General features: G+C 43.5%; 1 protein-coding gene across 3 annotated transcripts in view; it reads right to left on the reverse strand.

The window, feature by feature from the left end:
* The window catches only part of Smoc1 (SPARC related modular calcium binding 1), a 167783-nt gene that overhangs the window by 32114 nt on the left and 110633 nt on the right, over nucleotides 1-25036 (reverse strand). For 2 of the 3 annotated variants that reach the window (XM_070031215.1, XM_070031207.1), the window contains exons 6-7: nucleotides 9359-9448; nucleotides 7279-7359 (exon numbers count right to left, since the gene is read on the reverse strand). In XM_070031215.1, coding sequence (XP_069887316.1) covers nucleotides 7279-7359; nucleotides 9359-9448 — 171 coding nt within the window. The remainder of the gene's footprint in view (nucleotides 1-7278; nucleotides 7360-9358; nucleotides 9449-25036) is intronic. The other variant, XM_070031224.1, reaches the window with a different exon arrangement.

A 25036-nucleotide genomic window follows, 5' to 3' on the forward strand; every position in this document is an offset into this window, starting at 1 on the left:
CTCTCCTTCCCACACAGACAGCTGCTGAGCTCCAAAGGGCAGAGAGAAAACAAGATAGAAATTCCTCTGCGATGATTGCCTCTATATAGCATTTGTAGTCATTTTTCTTCTGAGCTCTTTCCCCAAAGCATCATCTGACTCAGATCCAAAGTTTTAGATACCTTCCTGTTTCTTTTGACTCATGCCATGAAGCAAGCAGATATGGCCCATCCTCCAAAAAGAATAGGAAATGCTTCAAAGCAGTTTTGCAATGACAGGTTCTAAAAAATAGCAAATCGTCTCTTAGTTTTTCCCAATAACTAAGTTGACTTGACAGGCTCTGTACTTTAAGGAACAAGAGTTAGAAGACAGCCAGGTGCCAGTGGCTCATGCCTGTAATCCTAGATACTCAGGAGGCTGAGATCTGAGGATCACAGTTCTAAGCCAGCCCGGGAAGTAAAGTCCAAGAGATTCTTATCTCCAATAAACCACTCAGAAAACTGGAAGTGGTGCAGTGGCTCAAGTGGTAGAGCACTAGCCTTGAGGTGAAGAGCTGAGGGACAGTGTTCAGGCCCAGAGTTCAAGCCCAGTGACTGACAAAAAAAAAGAAAAAGAAAAAGAAAAAAAAAGTTAGAAGACAAAATTTCAAACATGAAGAAAAAGAGGGCACAAAAGGAAGATGGAAAAGATACTTTAAAAAAATTGTTAAGATGAAATGTCAAAGCTACTCAAAAGCCTAAGATCTGAGAATCATAGTTCAAAACTAGCCCAGGCAAGAAAAATCTATGAGATTCCTCACTCCAATTTAAAAAAACAACTGAAAAGCTAGAAGTGGAGCTGTGGCTCAACTGGTAGAGTTACCAACCTTGAACAAAAAAGCTAGGAGACAGTACCCACTCCTTCAATTCAAGGCCCAGTGCCAGGACACAAGCAAAAAGAAATATCCTAACTTTATTCCCCAGTGTTGCATATCTGTATATATATATATGACATATATCATAAACATACACATATGTATATATGTATAGATAGATAGATATACAATGTTTACTTCCAAAGTCATTGTACAAATAAATACAAAATGAGGATGTTCAGACCAAAGCAGAGACCATCACTGACTTCCTGCAAATTGGAACAAGCCAACTATAAAAACCTGAGCAGGATCTTAGTAACAAAGAAAAAGAAAATATTTGGACATATGTTTTTGCTGTCAAATACCAAACAGTATATAAACTCATTGCTAGAAATAAGACCTTTGCTGGAGGAGTGAGTCCCAGAGGTTGGATCAGCATCCACACACCTCCCATCCCACTACTACAGCTGTGTTCCAAGAAGACAATGGGGACAAAGGAGCTGGGGAACTAAGAAGGCTGATTCTCAAATGAGGTAAAAAATAGATGGTAAGCTAGGCTCTCTGGGGCCTCTAAGTGTGATTAAAACCCCCACTTCAACTATGGGGCTTTTGATCATGGAGCTTTTCCCTTTTGATTCTCAATAAAGAGAAAACTAGAGAAATGGTTTAAAAAAAAAAAAAAAGTCTTGGTTGCTATGGAGAAAGCTCTAGGGATGACCACCTGGTCCCATCCCCATGCCAATTTTATTGGCCAGAATTGACCAAGGCACCTGCAAGAGATCAATGGGCAGGTATCCAGAAGGCCAGTTATAGAAATAAATATCCCCAGTTTGTTTTATAGAGATATTTTAAATGCACACAAGCCCAGACCCGTCCTCAATTGCTAACGTTAGCGGATTACTCATTCTTCCTCCCAATCACGTCATGTGCGAGATTCCAGGTGGTTGTGGAGTATTTGCTTACGACGGCTACTGCTGGTTTCCTTGCGAGCTGTTTATTTTTCCAGGCTCCAGGTCATTACATCAGCCTGTGGTTTCTCCGTGGGCCAGGAGGGCAGGCTTGGGAGTTGGGCAATCCAGCCAGGAGGTGCTGTTGCCTCAGTGACCCCATATACCAAGCATAGCAACGAACCCATCAAGAACTTCCTGGATGAGGAAAAAAAGGTCCATGATGTGGCCGATAGGCCCAAAACAGGCCTAGAAGAGCAAGGATCTGCCCCAACAGGTAATGGCAGGGCAGCTGTGGAAAGCTTTCCTGTGACACACATTGTGGTGTCCTGGGAAAACACTGACCCTCTCATGTTAGAGATGGGAATATTTTTTTCATGGCAAAACCTGTAAGACATGCATTTCCACCTGTGTTCCTGCTGGTGACTGTCTCCAGGAAACAGAGGTATCACAGGCTGCTTCATTCACGGATGTACTGGCAGAAGCCTTGCTGGCCAAGGAGGCAAGGGAGGAAAGGCATGGTGCTCTTGGGTTTAACTCACAGGGTCACATTCTAGAACCTTCTTGAAGTTCCCAATCTGATCACCATTTAACTAGAAAGGACAGGAAGAAAGGAGAGAAAGAGATAGGGATACAATAGGGAAAATCAAAGCACTGAACTAGAGATTATGAGATATAGTCCAACCCCTTGGCGTAGAGGGTTATTAGATGTGGGCCTAGGGAAGGTTGTTGTGATGCATGAAGAGAAGGAAATGTACATGACCCCATTTCTTGACACCGTGGATTTCTCTGGGGAGGAATCACAGAATTTTATCATATAGGGGGAAAAGACAAATATATTACATACAGACACAAAGAGACATAAAGTCTGCATATGGTCAAATTAGAAACCAAAGGATAGGCCTGGGGCTTGAGTATGTGGTTCAGAAACAGAGCAAGTACTAGGCCCGGAGTCTGTGCTATGTGTATGTGCATGTGGGGGAAAATAAGGAGGAGGGGGGGGGCGGAGAAGGGTAAAGAAGAAGGAGAAGGGGGTGGAGAAGGAGAAAGGGAAGGAGGAAGAGGAGGAGGAGGAAGAGGAGGAGGAGGAGGAGGAGGAGGGGGAAGAGGAGGGGGAGGAAGAAGAGGGGGAAGAAGAGGAGGGGGAAGAAGAAGAGAAGAAGAGGAAGAGGGGGAGGAGAGAGGAGAAGAGAGAAGAGAGGAGAGAAGTAAGAAGAGAGGAAAGAAGATAAGAAAAGAGGAGAGGAGAAAGAATGAGATGAAGCTTATTTCTTGTCATTTATTTCATCTCTTTATACTCTTCAATAAAATGTAGATGGTAAAAATTTTTTTTAAAAAAACAGTTTAAGCTCTAAGAGTTTTTCAAAAAATGCCTTGGTGGATAATCCCTGGTATAAAATCAGGTTTTTGTTTTGTTTTGTTTTTGTTTTTTGTTTTTGTCAGCTGTGGGGCTTGAACTTGGCCTGGGTGCTGTCCCTGAGATCATCAGCTCAAGGCAAGCACTCTACCACTTAAGCCACAGTGCCACTTCCAGTTTTCTGGTGGTTAAATGGAGATAAGAGTCTCGAGGACGTTCCTTCCCCGGGCTGGCTTTGAACTGCAATCCTCAGATCTCAGCTTCCTGAATCGCTAGGGTTACTGGCGTGAGCCACCAGCGCCCAGCTTTATTTTCTTATAAAAGCAGTAGAGGTTCTATCCAGTCTTCATCTATGATGAGTCCAGGGTGTTTGCTGGACAGGTACATACTCCTCCTCACATAAAAGGGTTTATGGCTCCATGAATGGGGGTCATGCCATGGTACACGCAGGAAAAGGACAATGGAGATAAGAATGGAAGAGAAGGCCAAATCTGTAGACACCTAAACACCTATGGGTGACATTGCCCATAATTTAAGCATGTGACAAAGCCTTTAAAACAAGGACCAAAACCTCCAGGAGGAGAGACTGGATATGTCTGCAGGCATGTGTGTCATGTTATTGCACAACTTCAGGCACCCAGTGGAACATTTCCAACATCAACAGTCCCCAGGCCAAAACCCAAAACTGGCGTCACAGGGTCTGAGTGTGAAAAAAGGATGTTTGGGGTGTAAAAGAAACTGGAATATCCTTCTTGCTTCTCCTCTGAGACAGTTGAGAGGTAGAGTTCTCACCCAGGTAGACTTTACAGAGTTGGGGCCGAACTTCCCCTACAAGTATCAGACATTTGCTTGAATGCAGAATCCTCCATTCAACTTTTACAGAAAACACTGTCAGGCATTTGACGCCCAAGCCTCCAGTCCTTCCCAAAGCTAGCTGTCCAGATACAAGTTTTCATCAAAGTATATCTGACTCTTCATTAAACCTACAGGGCCAACATGTGAAAAGGGACTAGCATAATAAATAAATACCCTTTATTGGGGCAGCCATTGCTTTGTTTTGTTTTTAAGTCACGAGAATGCACCTACTATGTGCCTAAAATTATATATCTGCATGAATCCTTACAGAAATCCTTCAAGGTACCTATTTCATTTGTTGTGAAAGTAAGCCAAGACTTGGGAAGTTGTTTAACCCTCCCAAGATCACCCATCCTATCAGTGAGAAGCTAGCTTTGAAACTGGGCCTGTGGGTACATCTGATTCCAAAGCCATACTTGACTATTACATGGGTTTATGCCCCACTGCCTACAAAAACCAGACCCTTAGGATGTTTCTTAGCAACCCAAGGACATGTGGGAATGAGATGGAAGAGCTTGAGAATGGTCCATATGAGATGATGAAACCTTGTGAGCAGTCTTGGGAATTCCTGTACTAATGCAGGCTTACCTGGGCAGGTCAAGAAGCAGCTCAGGAGCCGCAACTCCTACTTCTGCTTGGTCTACAAAGGGACCAAAAACCCTTGAGAGACAACCCCATATACACACTCCTATCCAATTCCTCTAGTCAATCATATATGCTAGGGACCAGCAAAGTTTCTCTGTAAAAGATCATAAAGTCCATACTTTAAGCCTTGCACATTATACAGGCTCTACCACAGCCATTCAAACTTACATAGATGGAAACAGCCACAGATAATACATAGATAAAATGAGTGTGCCTATATTCCAATACAACTTCATTTGCCAAAATATCTGCTACATGCCCTTTGTGAAACTGTGTCTTCTATCTATAATTCCATCAAAAAGGTTGGCAGGCACTTAATCATTATGGCCAGGTGACCATGATGAAGATTACTAGGATTGATATTTCATAATTATTTTTGGTCTCAGTTATTCCCAGGGAACTCTCCATTCTTTGGCCACTGTCCTGACCTATGTGAAAACAGACATACCTGAGACTCTGAGGAAAAACAATAAAGATGGCTAGGTCACTCCAAAAAGGAAGTGGTTGCATCTACCTGGGAACCATCTCTCAGCATGACCCTATACTCATCCAATAGGAAGCGACATAAGCAGAGTAGGGAAGGGAAACAGAACTTGATATCACCAATTCGTCCACTCAGAGAATGCAGCTTAAGAAGACAGGTATTTGATTCCCACATATGACTAGCTTTCTCTAGTCCAACTACTTACAAGCTATGACCCAAGTCATGTCACTTCTTCTCTCTTTCTGCCTTTATCTCTTATATAAGATGGTGGCAGAAATGATAGTTATCTCATAGGATTATGGTAAAAGAGGCTTGGTTAAGATAACAAATGTAAAGGTTTTCAGGATTTGACAAGATGACCTACTATGACAGTGTTAGTCTGATTTTCTATCATCCTTGAAGCAAAGGAGTCCATTGAGCTATATTCTATAATAGACAGTAAAAGACATTTAAGCCCTTGCCCTTGCAGACGCTATAACCTGAGTAGATGGAAAAGAAATTCCTGAAAACAATTGCTAAATGCCAAGTGAGTGTTTCCAGCAAAAGGGAATGCATTCAGAGCATTCAGCCTCCTGTCCCCCACTTGGTTACAGAATGAGAATTAATCTTCTCTCTGGGGCCTTGCAGGGTCTCAGGGACAGAGAAGATCATTTGCAACTGTCATTTCCAGCATGTGGTACTACAGGCACCAAACCTACATCTCTTATGTAAGCTTATCCTATTTGCATAATTAGTAATGAGGAGAAGAGGGAAATCTTTAGAAGAAGCCTGTGTGAGGATACTTTTGCTTGATGTGCCAATCAGACAGTCTTTCTAAGTTGAAGAATTCTCACAATAAGCACAATCATTAAGATCTATGTTGTTCTTACTAACAATGATGATTATAATAGATGCACATACAACTTATCATACACTTGCTATCTGTCACTCAGCCAGGCTTCAGTCAAGTACCATTCAGAACATCGGTTTAGTAAACTTTTAACTACAGTCATTTGAAGGATAGATCATAATTCCATCTACAGATAAGAACTGAGGCCCTGCAGGGATTATTGGAGTTAATAGAATCACTCACTAAATGTTGGATCCAGAATGTGAACCTAGATCTTGCTGATTCACATGCTTGTGCTTTCACCACTGTATTATTCTGTCACAGACTCTGGTCTAAAGGAGTTCACACTGTCTCCATCTATCTTACCTTTCCACACTCATCTTGTACCCAACAGAGTCAGGCACATGAAGACCAGTCAAGTCACTGATAAAATCCACAAGTTCCTATTGGATTCACCTCTTGCCCCAGACCTGCACTTTAGCTCCCACACTGCCCCCTGTAGGACAGAGCTGGCATATAGCATGACAACTAAATTCAACCACCAGACATAAATTATACAAAGTAATATTTCTCACAACAGAGAAATACTGAAGCTGAAAGAAGGATCTTCTCTGTAAGAGATACAGATTTGGTTTGTTAATACATTTCCTGTGGATGAAACTTAGTCTTTATTTATGGCAAATGAACTTGATTGCCTTTGGTCTTTGTCAATGGTAAATAAACTCTACAAATAAATTCTACAAATCTGATCACCCTTCAGAAACTGTCAGCTTCCTTCAGAGTTAAATCATACCAAAACCTGACCACTCACAAAAATCCCCAAAAGATCATATCAGAAAAGAGATGACTGTACATAGCATTTAGAACCATAGAAACATACCAAAGCAGGCCTCTCCAGACTTAAAGTTCAACTTCTTACATCCAGCCGTTCTTCTTTCAAACTCTTCCACATAGCATATAGAACTTGTAGATCAGAATGTTAAAACATACAGCCAACATACTATTTTAGCTACAAGGTTCAACTACCTGAGAGAATAACTGAAGAAAATTAAAGTTGAAAGAGATGAACTTATTCAAACTCCTTGTTTTATAGCTGTAGAAATGAAAGACCAACAAGATTTTAAAGCCAGGCTTGGTAGTATAACCTGTAATCCCAGCCCTTAGGAGGGTGAATTCAGCAATATTTCACGTTCAAGGCTGTTCTGGGTCACATGAGAAAGACCTTGTTCTTTAAAAAAAATATATCATAATAGGTAGTCATAAAGCAACATGGGGGAATGGGGTCCTGGAGGTGATTTAGGTTTATATAATCCAAGGAAGATTATTTACCTGAATTTCTTACGTTGGTGTTGTTCATCTTGGAATCTTTGATTACCAAATGCTTAATCCACAGGGTAGGAGCTGTGATTTCTAGAAAAAAGAGAGAGAAAGAGATTCAAGAGAGAAAGAAGATCTGGGGAAAGAGAAACATGTGTCATGGAGTGTAAGAGACTTTTAATAAGTTTTTTTTTTTTTAAAGTCTGAGGTATAGGGCTTCATCGATACCACCCTCATAACATAGCCACCTAGTCCCAGGGCCAGCACGCTCTCCATCCCTCACAACGGAAGCTCTTCTCCCCACAGGCTCACAAGAGCCAGCCAGGGCATCCTGCAGTGGGAGGCAGAGTAGTCAGAGTCCCGAGGCCCTGAGCCACTCCATCCAGGAATAAAAATATTATCCCAGGAGGTGAGGAACACAGGCCAAGCCAAGTCCCTCTCAGCTGCTTCCCGGGAAGAAGATTTAAAGGAGGTAAATCAACAAGCAAACGCCAAACCAACCACAGAGACCATTTCAGAGGAAACAGTTGAACCACAGCAGACTCAGCTTGCTGAGTCTCTGCTCCACATGGGCAAGAAAGGACTGGATCTAACACATGCTCTAACCCCCTTCTCACGGTTTCCTTGAGAAGTTTCAGGCTGAGTGCTTTTACTGAGTGCTCGAGGGTCCCGCCAAGCTCTCAGGACCTGATTATCCTTGGGGTGACCTGGTTACCCCACGGACAGCAGGTTTGGTGTTCTTTAGTGGCCCTGAAAATACTGTAGAGTGACAGGCCTTCAGTGAAGATTCTGGGCAGGTCTCCAAAGATGCTATGATCTCCATTTCCTCCCTAGCATTCCAGGATCCACATTTTCCAATAACCAAGGACCTTTGTGAATCATGAAGACATCTGAATTTTTAGTCACAGACTCACCCATACTCCACTAACTGAACCAATGGCAAAGGATATTTTACCTTTCAGTCCTTCCCAAAGATGAGCCTGTTCTAGGAACATCTTTAGCAGTGAGGTCAACCAGTGTTATCCTTTCCTTTTATCTCTCTGTCCTATATCTCATGATCCAGGCCTGGATACACTCATCTACTGTTTTGTGTTTGCTTCACATTGCCCTAGACACTGAACCTTGTCAGGCTTCCTGGAACTCACTTTGTCAAGCTGCCTGTTCTTGCTCAGGGCAATCTGCAGCTGTCAGAAAAGTCCCTGAAGATTAGAGGCCCTGAGTAGCACCTCCTTGAATGAAGGCCAGACCTCAGCACCCAAGTCTTCTATCTTACCTCCAGGGACATCTCCCTCTATTCTATCATGAGTACTCTTTCACCTGCACTAGAATTCCTCCTTCTCCAACTCTGTACAACCCCAGCCAGACCAGCCCCACTGACCAGTCACTTCCCTCTCTGTGTCCCATCCCGGTCACTCTCCCTTCTAGTTTAGACCAGTTTCCCCCCCCCCCCCCTTCGCTGACTAGAATACCCCTTCCTTTGCAATATCTAGTTCAAGACCCACCTCTCTACAGATGCTCTTCCCTAATCACTGTAACCCCTATCTCCCATAAATGAAAATGGAGACCATGGAATTTAGCCTGCAAAGCTCTCTAGGGTTGCCACTGTCTTGAGAGTAAAAGTTGGTATTCATAGACTCTTCCTCTCATCCCCTAGGGACCTTGCCCCATGTAAGGCACAAGGCAGACATTTGAAAGTGCTAATTCAGGTACAGAAGGGGCACTTCTGGCTTTGCTAGCCTTTTGGCTTTTCAGACTATGATTCCCTGGTCTTGGCAGCTCAGAGGGTCTGACCAGGCTCTGTGTGGTTGTTGGACAACAGGAAACAGGAAGCCTGAGGAGAGCAGAAGACCTTTCCAGAAGTGGAACATGTACCAGTAGGAAGGTGCATTGTGCCAATGGGAGTGTAGCAATATGAACTCCTTGGAGGATTCATATTTTTTAAAAGGTTAAAACAATTCAGCTTACACTGGAAAAAAGATTGAAATTAAAGTAGAAAATAATGGTAATGAAGCTGAAGCAACCATTTAAAGGTAAGGCCTTTTCCCCAATCTGAAAATGGCTGGAAGGAGAACTGGAAGTAGTTCAGACTTACCATCTCCATCAAACATGGGCTGGGTCTCCATCGTGGGTGTCGGCTTGGAACCATCATCTGAATTGAGGGTTAGAAAGAAGCGAAAAGAGACTACCATTATTGAGGTAAATACTATCTACTCTCCAGCACTGTTGAATGGTTGGGATTTGTACATGGCCCGGTCCCAATGAAGAGACCAACGAAGAAGAAGACAAAAAGACTAAGGAAGCAGAAAGGGAAGCGGAAGTGGAAGCAGCAGCAGCAGTAGCAGCAGCAGCAGAGGAGAAGGAGGAGGAGGAAGAAGAAGAGAGAATCAGAGAGATATAAAGAGTAAACCAAATCCAGGAATCCAGGTGTGTGCACACCACACCAGGGCACTAGCACATGCTAGTTCCATGGTGACAGAGGGCCCTTTCTCATGAATCTGAGGAAACCCAGATGTCTCTGCCAGCTGTGTTCCTCCCTGTGCCTATGCAGAATGAGGAGGGACCTCCTCCCCAGCAGCCTGGAGCTTTGGCCAGGTATGCTAGAATAATACTGGCAGTCCTTAAGACATCAAAACCAGATGTCCCTAGAATTGGTACTATCCTCTTCTGAAAAATACTGGCTCAGATTTTTTTTTTTTTTTTTTTGGTGCTAATACTGGGGCTTGAACTCAGGGTCTCATTCTTGTGTTTCGCTCAAGTCTGATGCTCTACCGCTTGAGTCATAGCTCCACTGGCAGGTTTTTTTGGTCATTAATTGGAGATAAGAGTCTCACAGACTTTCCTATCCAGGCTGGCTTCAAACCTCCACCCTCAGATCTCAACCTCTTGAGTAGTTAGGATTATAGGTGCCAGCCACCAGCACATTGCTCAGAATCTTTCTCTAGTGGCCCTGATTAAAAAGCTGAAGAAAAATAAGAGACTTGAGTGCTATTCCTTTCCAAAAATCCTAGCTGTTTCTCCTTCTCACTTAAAAGGGACAAGAAGGAAGATAAGAATACTTTCTTCAGCACATTAAAGAGATCATTTTTAAAAACAGTTTTGTTTATTTTTTAAGTGTCCATCCTGGGGCTCAAACTCAGAGTCACAGCTCCACTTCCAGAATTTTCAGGGGGCAGGGTAGGTAGATTATTGGAGAGAAGAGTCCCATGGTCTTTCCTATCCAGGCTGACTTTGAACCTTGATCCTCAGATCTCAGCTTCCTGAGGCTAGGATTACAGGCATGAGCCACCAGTGCCCAGCCAAAGAGACCATTTTTAACAGAGAAGCAGCATGCACACCAATTTCCAACTGGAGGTATGGCAAATCAAATGGCAGATGATATGGGAAATCACAGAAACTACCCCAGTGTGGCTTTCAAAGTTCTAATTTCGAAGACAGGAGTGGGGAGTTCCCTGTGGAAAGTCCTAATGTTTATCGTTCCAGTGGTGTTGGCAGCTCCTTCTGCAGAACCTCTGCAGTCAAGAATTAGGACCAGTTTTGTTTGTTACTTCCCAGGATTCTGACTTACTTCCATCAATGTCCCAAATCTTTAGCACTTTCTGTCTTTTTTTCATCAACACACATTTAGACATATTTTTAACCAATTATTTTCCTAATCACCTCCATAATAAAATGTCCTTTCCTTTTCTTTTCTGTTCTTTTTTTTTTTTAGGTCTGAGACTAGGACTCAAACATAGTACCTGATGCTGGTGCTCTACCAACTGAGTCATGCCTCCAATCCCTGTTGTAAAATTTTAATGAGATTAATATATCTGTTCATGTGCTAAATATAGATATTTGTGGTTTATAAGTAAAACAATATGTTTCCACACTTATAACCTCCCAAGAAACAATTTCACTTCCTTGGTGAAGCTTGAGAGCAGGTATCTTCACCCATTTGCAGAAGACATGATTTAGAGATTTCGCTTTGTTTTCTCTCTCAGTGGGAGGAGAAAGGCTGAGCACTACTTTTTCACAAGGTTTGATGATTACACCATTCCTCCTCTCCCAAGACCCCCAGACATCATTTACAACAGAGCACTATGTTCTCTGGGCATTAACTAGTCAGCCCACCATTAACAACTCAGTCATTCGACCCCAGTATCCTCGGCTCACTTCCCTGTAGCTTATCAGAAGAGGGACATAGAATAGAACTGTGATCTCTACCCTTGGAATCTATCCTATTTACTTCCTTATTTATTTGTTTATTTATGTTGGTACTGGGGCTTGAACCCTGGGCCTCTTGTTTTCCCTTAGTTTTTTCACTCAAGACTGGACCTTTGATACTTGAGCCACACCTCCACTTGTTTGTTTGTTTTGGTTTGTTTTCTTTTTTCTGGTTCACTGAAGATAACAGTCTCACAGATTTGTCTGCCTGGTCTAGCTTTGAACCAAGATCCTCAGATCTGAGGCTCTTAGGTAAATGGGATTACAGGCAGGAGCTCCCACTGCCAAGATAACCAATGGAATCTTAAGACTATGCAGAACCACACCCTTCCTGAAGGCTGAAACCCACAACTTGACAACTGTGTGACACCTGACCTGATTATTGTCATGAGCTGACACAGAGACCCAAGTCTCATAGGAGCCAGAGCAACCCCAAACCCTGACAATCATCCCAAGGAATGAGAGGTAGCAAGAAGAGAGAAGGTACTGCACTGATTACTGGATTGTCCTGAATTGGATCCCAAATAGGTGTCTTTTGATGTCAAACTGAAAGAGCTTGATCTGGAAGTCACAGAGGAAGAATAAATGCAGAAAAGAGCCACACAATGTCATTTTTTAAACTAGCATCACTTCCCCTGACTTATTAACACCTCGTTCCATTGAATTCAACAAGCCACCGAGTGGAGTCTTTTGGCAGCTGCAATGCTCATTTAGTTGCTTTGGGCCGGAAGCAGAGCTCACAGTGTAAATACTTCTCACAGGAGTCTAAGAGTTAACAAAGGGAAAGGGAGAGATCAAAATATTCTGAGAGAGGATGGTGAGAACTCAAATGTAAAGTGGCTTGTGCAATGTTTTAATATTCAGGAGACACTTAAATCCTTTCATAGTATAATAACTATTATCTCTGTCTGGAGAAAGATAACTGAAAACATTCTGTTCCCCTCTCCTGTCATCCAGATGAGAGCCTGGGACTGCCCATCTGGTCTGGCCATCAGCAGATGTCTATGCCCAAAGAAGTCAGGAAGAATTCCCAGGGAAGATGCACACTTCTGCAGGTGGAAAGCTGCCATGGCTTAAAGACACAGGCACAGAAGCCTACAGAGCGTGAAGCCAGATGCAGGAATGAGTCCTGCAGGGCAGGGTCACCAAGGGTGAAGAGATACAGCTGCTCTGCCACAGGGAAGGCCCTAGATGGAAATATTTATGAAGTGAAAAAAGACAAAGTGTCCTGCTGCCAGCAGCCACCTATGAAATCCAGCATGCCCAAAGGCCAGGAAGCCAAGCCAAAGCCAACAGGACCTTCTAACCATCATCTCCGGACACCCGGGCACCTGGCTTCTGACACAGCAAAGAAGCACAACTCTACTACCAAACATATGTCCAAGGCCTGGGTCCAAGTTCCACAGCAATTCTGTTTCCAGGCACACCTTGGAATAGCACCAGGCCCTGCCATAGGCCCTAGGCAGGTTTCTACCAGTACCCCTGATCTCCTTGTCCCAAGGGACATTGCAGTTCAATCCCTGCTTTATATCCAAGGAATTGATTAACCTGAACCCCTTATTTTGCATATTTGGGCAACAATATCTTATTCTAAAAGTGAAGGATGCCTGCCTACCAGGACTCAGGATGCCATGTAAGTGTAAAACCCTTTCCAGAAAAACTGGGAGAGAGCAAGGGAAGGGGTGACATTGTCCAAAAAGAAAGGTACTATTTATCCAACGTATATAACTATAACCCCTCTGAGTATAACCTTTATACTAACAACAAATTTAAGAAAACTTTCCAGGAACTATGTGATCCCATCTTATTCATCTGTTCCTGTTTAACATAATATTTACAAAATTAAAATCTTATCAAGGTTTTAAAATGAGATAAACTTTACAATTCAATAAGATGACAAAGAAGTATATAAAATAGGCAAAAGTATTGTAACAGATAATTCACCCCAGATGGGAAATAAATACATGAAAAGATGATCAATATCTTTTAGGAAAGTACAAATTATAACTACAATGAGATACCATTAAGCTCACACTAGAATGGCTATAGTAAAAATGATAGATAATACCAAGTGTTGGCAAAGATGTGGAAAAACTGGAACCTTGTTCCTTGCTAGTAGGGAATGCACAATTGGACAGATAGAATTTGGGCAATTTCTTAAAAAAAAAACTAAGCATAAACTTAGCACTCAGCCCTCAAATTCTGCTCCTAGGAATCCATCAGAGATTAATAAAAATGTAATGACATATACACAAATATTCATAGCAACATTGTTAACTAGAGCCTCAAATTTGAAATGATCCAAAATGTCTCTCAACCTGTGAATAATTTGTGGTATGCCCAAATAACAGTAGGATACTACTCAGCAATGTAACGTCTGTGGCAGTGTAGATAAAGAACTTCAAAAACATTATGATAAATGAAAGAAGCAGATATAAATATTGTATACTTACATTTATATGTAATTATATATATTACTAATAAAGGTAAATCCACAAAGAAAGAAGAGACTCTAGGGCTGAAGGCAGCAGTGGGCCTTTACTATCATAGGCTCAAAGTTTCCTTTTGGGGCAATGGAAATGGTCTCTCTTGATGGCTTCACAACTCTGTAACTAAATTTCATTGGACTGTACATTCACATTGGGTGAAACGTTTTGTTATGCTTCAATAAATTCTTAATACAAAAAGGGAGGAAGTTCCAAAGTCATCAGAGATAGATCAACGGGTGGCAGCAACTAGATGATTTAAGCAATCCTTAACTTGGGAGTAAGATTGTTCCATACATTTTTTTTTTCTGCTTATGTGGTGCTGAGGAATCAAACCGAGGGCCTCATACATGCAAGGCAAGCACTCTACCACTAAGCCACCTTCCCAGCCCTGTTCCATACATTTTAAAGAAAAATAAATCTGATACTTGGAAGGCTAAGAATGGGCAGACTGCAGTTTGAGGTTAAAACAGGAAGAAAAGTTTTTGAGATGCCTTCTCAACCCGTAAAAAGTTGTAGAGACACCTATCTGTCATCCCAAGCTACAAAGAGAGGCAGAGAGTAGGATCATAGGACCAGACCATCCTGGATAGAAATGTCCTGAGACTCCCATCTCCATAGGATGACTTAGTGTGCCAATAATTCCAGCAAGCAAGCCTGCAGTAGATGATTGTGGGTCAGGCATACGCTAAGCAGAAAGGGAGACCCTATACTAAAATTAACCAGTGTGGGGGGAGAAGGGAAGAAACAAAACTGTAAGCATGGCTCAGCAGTATCATGCCAGTCTAGCAAGTGTGAGGCCTTGAGTTAAATAAATATAACATGGATACATTATGGTTTGATATCTGATGTGTGGTACTTTTCTTGGATCTGAAATAGTAAGACTCTCTCTCTCTCATAGCCAAATATTAAAAGGGGAAAAATATAGAACACTGAAAAAAAAAGCTAATTCAAAGATTATCACTTTTTTTCCCAGGAGGGAGAAAAAATAATTTGGAAATATTAAATTACATTAAGAAGGCAAACCTGAGAGAATTTCTCAGAGGATGAAGTCATGATCAACAATAATAACAGCATTTCCATATTTTGCAATGCTTCCTCTCATGCAGGTGGCTCTCCTCATCTATTAGTACCACCAGCAAGGGAAAAGGAAGTAATCAGGCAGATAAAAAGAGAATGCAGTGTCAATGCAAGTGAGTGATGTGTTCAAGGCCCCAGAGGCAGGGAGCAGCATTGGAAACTGCCCAGATGCAGAGCTCTGGCCTTCCCAGTTCCCCAGCCCCCACCCATGCCTTGTCCTTGCAGGTGCAGCCCTCACATGGGCTCTGAGAGCCTATACAGACGATGGGTTTGTATGACAGCACAATTCCTCGCCCTGCGAGAAGGCCTGGCCCACGCACAGACAGCTGGAAGTCACTTCGACCCCTGATGACACCGTTCAAAGCCTCCTCTGTTTGGCTTTTTGATTCCTGATTGACATTTGCTGGCGAGGGGAGATAAATGCGGGGCTGGGGGACAATGTTGATCCGCTCTCCGACTATTCTCAAGGAAAGACTTTTCAGAATAACAAACAAAACAAAACAAAACCCCCCAAACATTGGTGTGCTTAAGGGACTGAATAGAGCCCAAGAGGTCCAAGGGAAGCAGGGCTGGCCCTTCCAGGGGGCTGGCAAGCCCATTGAGGAGTTAATTGTCTGGGTGTACAATGAGTTTATTCTGACCACATACAAAGAGCTTTCTCTTCCAGGTCCTTCAAAAGCAAGTGTGTCAAAGGGGGCCAGAGGAGAAATCTGTATTAATGGCATCTCTTGGGGTTTCCTGAGAAGGAGGAGTATTGGGGAATGAGAGAAAAAATAAAGAGAAAAAAATAAGGAAGGAAGGAAGGAAGGAAGGAAGGAAGGAAGGAAGGAAGGAAGGAAGGAAGGAAGGAAGGAAGGAAGGAAGGAAATGAAGGAAGGAAGGGAGACAGGGAGAGAGGAAGAGGGAGAGAGGGAGAAGGGGGAGAGAGGAAAAGGGGGGGAGAGAGAGAGAGAGAGAGAAAGAAAGAAAGGAAGGGAGGAAGGAAAACCTCTACGAATATCCTGAGTTTGGAAGGTCCCAACAAGCCCAAGTTCTCTTCAATTCCTGAGCTCTTTCCAAACCACATCCACTACTGGTGACCCTCTCCCTCATATTCTGCCAGTGTCCATCTTTTAAACAGACACTGAGATACAGTTCAGCCTAGTAGAAGTGCAAGAAAATGGATATGAATGAAGGGACCACATTTATGCCACTGCAATCTCAGCTTGTGACTCGGGGCCCAGTGTGGAAAAGTCAGAAGGACTTATTTGGGGAATTGTTAGGAGACAACTCTACCTGTTCCAGAAGTTCCTCTCAAACTTGGCTCAACTCATATCAGGGGGGAAATAGAGTATCAACCAACCTCATATTTCCTGAGACCACATGCCTCCTGACAAAGACTTGGAAACAGACTGGAAGTAAGTTTGCATAAATATGGTATGCATTGGGAAGAGGCTATTCTGGAAACCATCCCCTATGGCTGGATACTGAAGGGAAACCATAATTATGTAGGTAACATATTATAAAATCAAACTCAGGAAACAAATACTGGTCACATCCATGAACAATATTCAGATCCCAACTTCCAGACACTCATTTCTATGTGTGCTGCTCTCTGCCATTCCTCTCTATGTACATGTGTGACATCACCACAATCCATACAGAACCATTTGACCACAGCTGCTACTTCTATGTGGTCCTATTCTTCATCCTCCCTGACCTTCAGCCTGGCAGCCACTCACTTGTGCTCTGTCTCTATGATCTTCTCCTCTCTAGAATGTTGCATGAATGGAATAATGCAGTATTTGATCAATATTTTTTTTTACGCTACATAATCCCCTTGAAAGCCCTATAAGCTGTTGCCTGTATCAGAAATGTATTTCTTTTCTTCACTCAGTATTTGCCCATGACATGGATGTACCACAGTTTGCTTAATCTACTAGAGAATGTTTGGATTGTTTTAACATGGGTATTATAGGCAAAATTGCTATTCAATTCATGTATACATTTTTATTTTTCCTCTAAAATAAATGTTCATAAAGACGTGTTGGATTAGTGTTAAGTATATTCTTATTGAAAAAAAAAACTTCCAAATTATGTTCCAGTTGGCAGGGCTCTTTTGCATCCTGGCCAGCAACTTGTGAGGAGCCCATTTTCTCTGCAGCCTCATCAGCATTTAGAAACAAACAGGATTTTTTTTTTTTTTTTTTTAGCTACTAGTGATCTCTCTCTACAGTGTTCATTTGCCCTTTTTTGGCTGATAATGGTAAACCTCTGTGTGTGCTTAACTACCCTGTGAATACCTGCTTCAGGGAAATACAAACTGATATAATCTGTCCATTTTTTAATTAAACAAGTTTTTGTTTTTACCAGTTGAGTTTTGAGAGTTCTTTATTCAAAATACAAGTCTGATATCAGATATGTGTTGTTTTTTGTTGGTCAAGAGGCTTGAACTCAAGACTTGGGCACTGTCCCTGAGCTATTTTGCCCAAGGCAAGTGTTCTACCACTTTGAGCCACAGCACCACTTCCAGTTTTCTGGTGGTTAATTGGAGATAGGAGTTTCATGGAACTTCCCTGGCTAGCTTGCTTTGAACTGAAATCCTCAGATCTTAGCCTCCTAAGCAGCTAAGATTACAAGTGTGAGCCACCAGCACCCAGCATTCAGATATGTGTTTTTAAACATTTTCTCTGAGTAGTCTATAGATCTTTTTTATTCTAGTCACAGACTATTTTGTAGGCCAAAATTTAAGTCCAAAATTTGTACTTGTATATAAATATATATGACATGTGTGTATAAATATGCATACATGTATATGTAAAAATTATATATTATATAATTTATATTTTATATATAAAATTTATATACATATATAAATACATGTATACATATATACAAACACACCTTTTTGATTCATGTCTTTGGTAAAAATTTGTCACATTTTCTTTTAAAAGTTGTACATTCTACATTTAAGTCTATGACTCAGTTGAATTGCTTTTGTTTTCCTTTTTCTTTTTGCCAGTACTGGGGCTTGAACTCAGGGCCCAGAGCTCTTGCTTAGGTTTTTCACTAAAGACTAGCACTCTACCATTTGAGTCACACTTTCACTTTGGGCTTTTTGCTGATTAATGGGAAATAAGAGTCTCTTGGTTTTATCTTCCCAGAATGGCTTTGAACCATGATCCTCAGATCTCAGCCTCCTTGGGTAGCTAGGATTCAAATGTGAGCCACCAATACCAGGCCTTGAATTCCTATATGCATACAGTTTAGGTTAAGGAGCTAGAGTTTATTTTGATTTTTGTTCTTTATCTGAAAGTCTATGGATGTCTGGCAGCATGCCTCCGAGGGGCTGCTTTTGTACCATTGACAAATATTGGTGGGTTGTCCTAGTATGGGCCTTCCTCTGGGCACTCTATCTTCCGTTGACTTTTGTGTGTCTTTCCTACCAACACCACAGTCCTGATTTCTGCAGCTTTAGACATCTTCAAATCAAACAAAAATGATTCTACTTTATTTTTCTTTAAAAAATATGTTTTAGCTGATCTAGTTCCTTGCCTGCCCATAGAAATTTGGAACTGGGCAACAGGACCAGAGGGTAACAATTCCTCAGCCAGTCACCTCAGGAGCCTTATGACTCTCAGAGCAAGGGATCAGTAATGGCTCCAAGTCCTGTCCACCTAGGTGCCCACATCCTGGCTATTGCCAAGTTGCTGGGCCACACCTGGAGCTGAACTCAGGCAAGGAACAATGCAGGAACAAACCTAATCTCATAGACCTGGCAGGCTCTGAGCCCTCTCAGCTAGACTTCAGACAATCTGTGAAGGTACCAGCCAGAACATGGAAGTACGTGACACTCCTCCCAGAACCCCCTCCCAGGGTCTTTCCTTAGAAGTTCTAGTGACAGCAGCTACCCGGGGGCTATTTGGAAGGGTTACTTGTCTTCCCTCCCTGCAGAGGGGTCAACTTGGGCGCACTCAGAAGACTGTTGCTTTCTGGGTGGTTCGCATTGATCTGAAGACTATGTCCACCATGAAAGGCTGAGAGCCATTCAGTGTGGGCTCCATGAGATGGGGAAAGAGTTTTACTCATCACTAGAGCCTCAGTGACTGTGAAAAGCATGGTTCTCACTAAGTTCTGAATAATGTGTATTCAGTTTAAAAATAAGTATACAATACCAATGGTTACTAATACCACCTGACACTCAAATAACTCTATAGTTAAGAGGCCTTTCATCAGATACTCAAATCCCATTTCCACTCCAGTCCTTGGTGGTGAGAATATGGCAGGGACTCAGGCTTTTAGTCTAGTGCCCTTCACATGCCAACTGTTAGAGATCTGGAATACTGGTTTAAATGTGGGGCAGGGAACAGAGCTGTAGAAACAGGTAACTGTGGGAAGCAGAGACACATGATTCATGTATGAACATTCATGTACACCCAAGCGCAGATCTTCTGAAACTGGTCTTAGCTAACCTGATCAATGGATAGAGCTGGCAAGGTTAAGGTAGCTCAAATACCAGAACACAACAGCAACATGCACACAGCTTGCCAAGGGAGCTGCCTCCTAGGGGCTTGGAGCTGTCCAAGCACACTTCTGTTTCAGCAGGACAATATCAAAGCAATGCTTTTTCATGAGGGAAAAACACCATGAGCAGAGGCCATTGGTTGCCCATGTCCATTCAGGTTAAAGCCATGTGAGGAGGAGTAACATTCCTTGTGTGGACAGCCAGCCTGGCACACCTCTCAGTCCAGCTCAGGACACTGAGGCCCATCTCCATCAGGTGTACTAAACCTCCATGAGGCCAAGGCTGGATGGAGACCACCCAGTCTCCTTCACCTAGAATGCCTGCAGTCCATCACCCTGGCATCCCTAGAGAGACAAGGGTTCCAAGCTGGCACCAATCTGCAAACCAGGCTCAGTAAGACACTAAAAATAGAGACACAGACAGGGACTGTGGGGGGAATGAATGTGAGTCATACTTTACTTGGGGCATATATTATGGAGTAGCCAGTAAGACGGGGCAGGGGGGTTAACCTCTCTGCCAATTAAAAGTTTTGCATTTCTCCAAGACTGGTTTAACAAATACAGTCTATGAAGGAAATTTTTAAGTACAGTCCATTCATGCTTTTATTTTTCTCTCACTTTCCTTAAACAACAAAAACTCAGACATCTTGCAGGAAAACAAGCAAATTTGCAGAAAGCCCTCTAATAACCTGTAAACTTCACTTGCTGTTTATCACAGCATCAGCCTGTGGGGCCTCTAATTCTGGGTACTTGGAAGGTAGAAGTTCCCAGAGATGCTAGAAACCATCTCATGTGTGGTGCAGGTGGCTTGTGCCTACAATTTTAGCTGTTCCAGAGGCTGACATCTGAGGATTGTGGTTCAAAGCCAGCCTAGGCAGGAAAGTCGGTGAGACTCTTATCTCCAATTAACCTGTAAAAAGCCAAAAATAGAGCCGTGGCTCAAGTGGTAGGGCATTATTAGCCTTGAGCAAAAAAAGCTAAGGGACAATGCCCAGGCTTTGAGTTTAAGTCCCAGTACCAGCATATAGGAAAGAAAGAAAGAAAGAAAGAAAGAAAGAAAGAAAGAAAGAAAGAAAGAAAGAAAGAAAGAAAGAAAGAAAGAAAGAAAGAAAGAAAGAAAGAAAGAAAGAAGGAAAGAAAGAAAGAAGGAAAGAAGGAAAGAAGGAAAGAAGGAAAGAAAGAAAGAAAGAAAAAGAGAGAGAGAAAGAGAGAAAGAGAGGAAGGAAGGAAGGAAGAGGGAAGGAAGGAAGGAAGGAAGGAAGGAAGGAAGGAAGGAAGGAAGGAAGGAAGGAAGGAGGGAAGGAAGGAAGGGAAGGAAAGGAAGGAAGGAAGGAAGGAAAGAAAGAAGGAAGGAAGGAAGGAAGGAAGGAAGGAAGGAAGGAAGGAAGGAAGAAAAGAGAGAGAGAAAGAGAAAGAGAAAAGAGAGAAAGAGAAAGAGAGAGAGAGGAAAGGAAAGAAAAGGAAGGAAGGAAGGAAGGGAGGGAGAGAAAATAATCATCTCACAAGTAAGCTCCTATGTTCTGGCATTTATTACTTTTTACCACCACAACCGCCAGCCCCTAATAGGATGGGAAGCCATGAAGGCAGGCCTAGCTTCAGCCTGGAAGCCAGATGAGAACCAATAGAGGTCTGGGGCGAGTGTGTGTGTGTGTGCGTGTGTGTGTGCACACACACACGCACACACACACACACTACAGCATAGTTATCCAGGAAGCTCATCTATACTCCTTAGACTCAAGACCCCAGAAAGAAGCAGCTCAAGAAAATCCTCAGGCCTCAGCACAGCCAAATGAAGATGCCAAGTCAATAACCTCTAAACACAGTCCATTACCCAGCTACTTTCATTAGGACTGCTGCAGTGCAAACCCCAAATTAGTCTCCATCTATCAACTCCTGCAGCCCTCAGCTGTTTTAGTGGCAGAGGTTCACAACAAAAATTGCTGCCTGGGGCCCTCTTCCTGTCTTTAGATATTTCTCAGTGCCATCAGTAATACACATGTGCACGCACGTGTGTACCCCCACCCTAACACCCCCTCCTTTCCATCTTTCTTCAAGGGCTATGGCCAGAGAAGGGGAGGGGTGGCCAGGATGAGATTGCCCAGGATCAATGGATATTTGAAACTCACACACATGGCCCAGGACCTACATGGCACGTGTTAATTACCACACATGTGCCTATAAAGAAGTCCGTTAAACACAAGGGGCCCAAAGAACGGAGCGAGGAAAAGACATTCCAAGGGATTAAGTAAATAGTCTGAAGTTCTGACCCTCCTCCCTTCCCCAAACACGTACATCTGGGGAAGATAGCAGTGGGCCCCTCCTCCCCTACTTCTTCCCTCAGGGGCCCCACACCTGTGGACCCAGGAACCACAGAAACCCAGGCCTCGAGCAGCTTTGACCTGCTACAGCCTGGCCTCCCTCACTCCCTCCTTCCTCCCACTATCTCTCAGGGCCTTCTCCCCTGGCTTTTTGCATTACGCCTTTCTCCTCTCCTCCTTTTTAGAGGACTGATTCCTGGCTGGCAACCAGACTCTGGGACCACACAATGCATCTTTTCATCCGAGTCAGGCAGAGAGAACCGATCCTTCCCAGCCGCATCAGTGGGGCATATTCAAAAAGGCAAGATGGTCAGGAAGGAGGAGGCTGGGTGTCCTCTGTGCCTTTGCACCCTCCCCCCTTGCAAACCTCTTGCCTCACCTCCTTTTCGGCCATACCCCTCACACTGCCCAGGGGACCAGGCCAACCATGCTTTGTGGCAGGTCTCTGGGGAGGTGCCTTCTGGGGGGAAGCCACGTGTGGGCACAAGCTCAGACAAGGGGCCTTTGTGTCTTCCCACCTGCTGCCCTGCCGAGCACATTCCTTTCTTAAGTGCAGCTGAAAGAGGAACCTCAGCAGGCAGGTCGACACAGGATATTACAAATGCCCCCTCACACCCTGTCCCCATTCAACTCCAGCTTCCTGGACAGGTGTGGCTTCAGGTGGCCCTTCCTACAGATGGCCTGAACCTGCTGCTCTTCCCTGCCTGACCAGGGCAGACAAAGAGAAGAGGATTCAATCCCTCATTTGTTCCTCCAGACAGAGTGGGGGGAAATAGCCAGGAAGAGTTCTTCAAGGGAGAGCAAGCCCTAGCATCTTCCACTCCAGGCCATGTACTGACCTTTGCACCAAAGGAAAGAAGTCATGAGGGGGGGGTGGGAAGAGGGGGAGACAGGAAAGCAAAGAGCTGGGGGGCTGACAGCAACTTTTCCCTTCCATAGGAGATTTCAAGTTTTATCCCAGTCCCTGCATCACCCCCACAGGCATGGCTCCTCTGTCTTCTTTTGGATCTAGTGGCTGACCTGAAGGACATGAAGTGTTCAATGTTGTCTACTGTGTCATCCAGTGCCCACCTGCCTCTCTTCCAGTTCATTGAGAACACAGGGCACCCACAGGCCGACCTCTCATTGTTATCCATAGGGTCTGAAGCCACAGCAACCTAGAAAGTGCTTTTCTAGGTTAAGATCCCGAATGGCCTTTCTTGGTGTATGTGCTTTATCAGCATCATACCCTCATCCCTCTCTTTCTCTCTCTTTTGTGCTGGTACTGGGGCTCGAACTCAGAGCCTAGGCATTGTCCCTGAGGCTTTTTGCTCAAGGCTGGCTGTCCACCACATGAGCCCCACCTCTACTTCCCACTTTTTGGTGGTTCATAGGAGATAAAGAGTCTCTGGCTTGGGGTGAGGAAAATCTGGGCAGTCATTTTACATGATTGCTGATTTTTTTTTTTTCCCTTGTCATTAAACAGGACTTCATGCTCAGAAACAAAGGCACTGCTCCTTCAGATTTCAGCTGCTAAGTGGTACTCAGGAAACACTATGTTGAAAATGAACTATAATGACCTGTACAAATTGGGGGGGAGGCTGGGGGGAGGGAAATTGGGAGAAAAATGAGGGAGGGGATAACAAGTTCAACAACAAATGTACTCACAAATGTACCTTACTTATGTAACTGTAACCCCTCTGTAGATCACTTTGACAATAAAATTAAATTTTTTAAAATGTAGCAAAGAACAAGAGGGAGATAGCATCAGAAGTTATAAATCCTGTTTATTATGGTACGCAATAAAATGGACTTAAATGAAGAGGAAAAAACTTGTGGGTGGTGGTGGGAGGGAAATACTGAAAGAGAGGGAAGTAAGGGGTGACATTATCCAAAAAGAAATGCACTTGTTTCCTGACTTATGAAATGGTGACCCCTCTGTGCATCACCTTTATAATGACCATTTTAAAAAATAATTGGGAAAAATATGCTGCTGTAATCAAAACTGAAGGCAGCTCCTGCTTCCAATCCCTACAGACACACATCCACTGCTAGCCTTTGCAGATACTTTCCTGAGCCTTCTCCACGGTCCCATAGGGGTGGGAGCCACCAGGCCACTTACATCATTTCTCTCAACTTGCCATTTTGTTGTCGTTGTTTTGTTTTGTTTTCCATTGCTTTGAGTTCGTTTCTAGCTATACTATTTTATATGACTGGAAGCACTTAGACACCGAGTCTTTGTGTCCCTCCCCTAAGGGTACCCTCCTTTGGTCTCACTGCATGTGAGTATCTAGAGTCCTGTATAATTTATCATGCCCCAGGGTATTTTAGATTGAGTTTTCACAGATGAGAGAAAACATGTGTCTTGTCTCTCTGATCTTGGTTTACCTCACTTCACGGTGGGTTTTTTGGGGGGGGGTTGTTTTGTTTTTGCTGGTCCTGGTACTTGAACTCAGGGCATGGGCACCTGAGCCTCTTTGTGCTTAAGGCTAGCACTCTACCACTTGAGCCATGGTACCATGTCTAGCTTTTTCTGATTAGTTTTATTAGAGCTAAGTCTCATGGACTTTCCTGCCTGGGCTAGCTTTAAACTGTGATCCTCAGATCTCAGCCTCCTGAGTAACTAGGATTATAGGCGTGAGCCATCAGTGCCTGGCTTTCAGGGTGGTTTTCAATTTGCTACCTCGTGTTGTTCTAGGTTCTAGCTCACCCACCAGCAGGTCTTCTCCTGCTCTGGGAAAGGTATGGAAAAGGTCTTTCTTTCACCTTCACATGCATTCCTACCAGAGGAAGAACAGCTGCCTACCTGGTCTTTGGGTCCATGTTTCTCAGGGGTGACAGGATCCCACCTTCATGCCTTCTTGGAGCACATGCATTTCAGGACAAGAGGTTCTCCAGAGTCTTAATTCCTGCACTCAGAATGGATAGCTTTTCCTCTTCTTCCTATCCCCATGATACAAGCCCAGCGTACCTTGTCTCCCTGTAACTGCCTATGAAGCACAAGCCTGTGGCCTTCATGTTCATCTTCAGCAATTCCAACTTAAAGTATAGGTAGAAAGCCGCAGACTCAGCCTGAGATAGTAGCTCTCCAGTGCCTGAACATGCAATGCGATGGATACCGGACTTCCATGCCACCACCAGTTGTCTGTCAACCTCGGGCCACACTGGAAATGGTGGGTAGCAAATCCCATGTACCTATTG

The sequence above is a fragment of the Dipodomys merriami genome, unplaced genomic scaffold (assembly GCF_024711535.1).
Source record: "Dipodomys merriami isolate MVZ:Mamm:240054 unplaced genomic scaffold, mDipMer1.0.p SCAF_1, whole genome shotgun sequence".
NCBI classification, from domain to species: Eukaryota; Metazoa; Chordata; class Mammalia; order Rodentia; family Heteromyidae; genus Dipodomys; species Dipodomys merriami.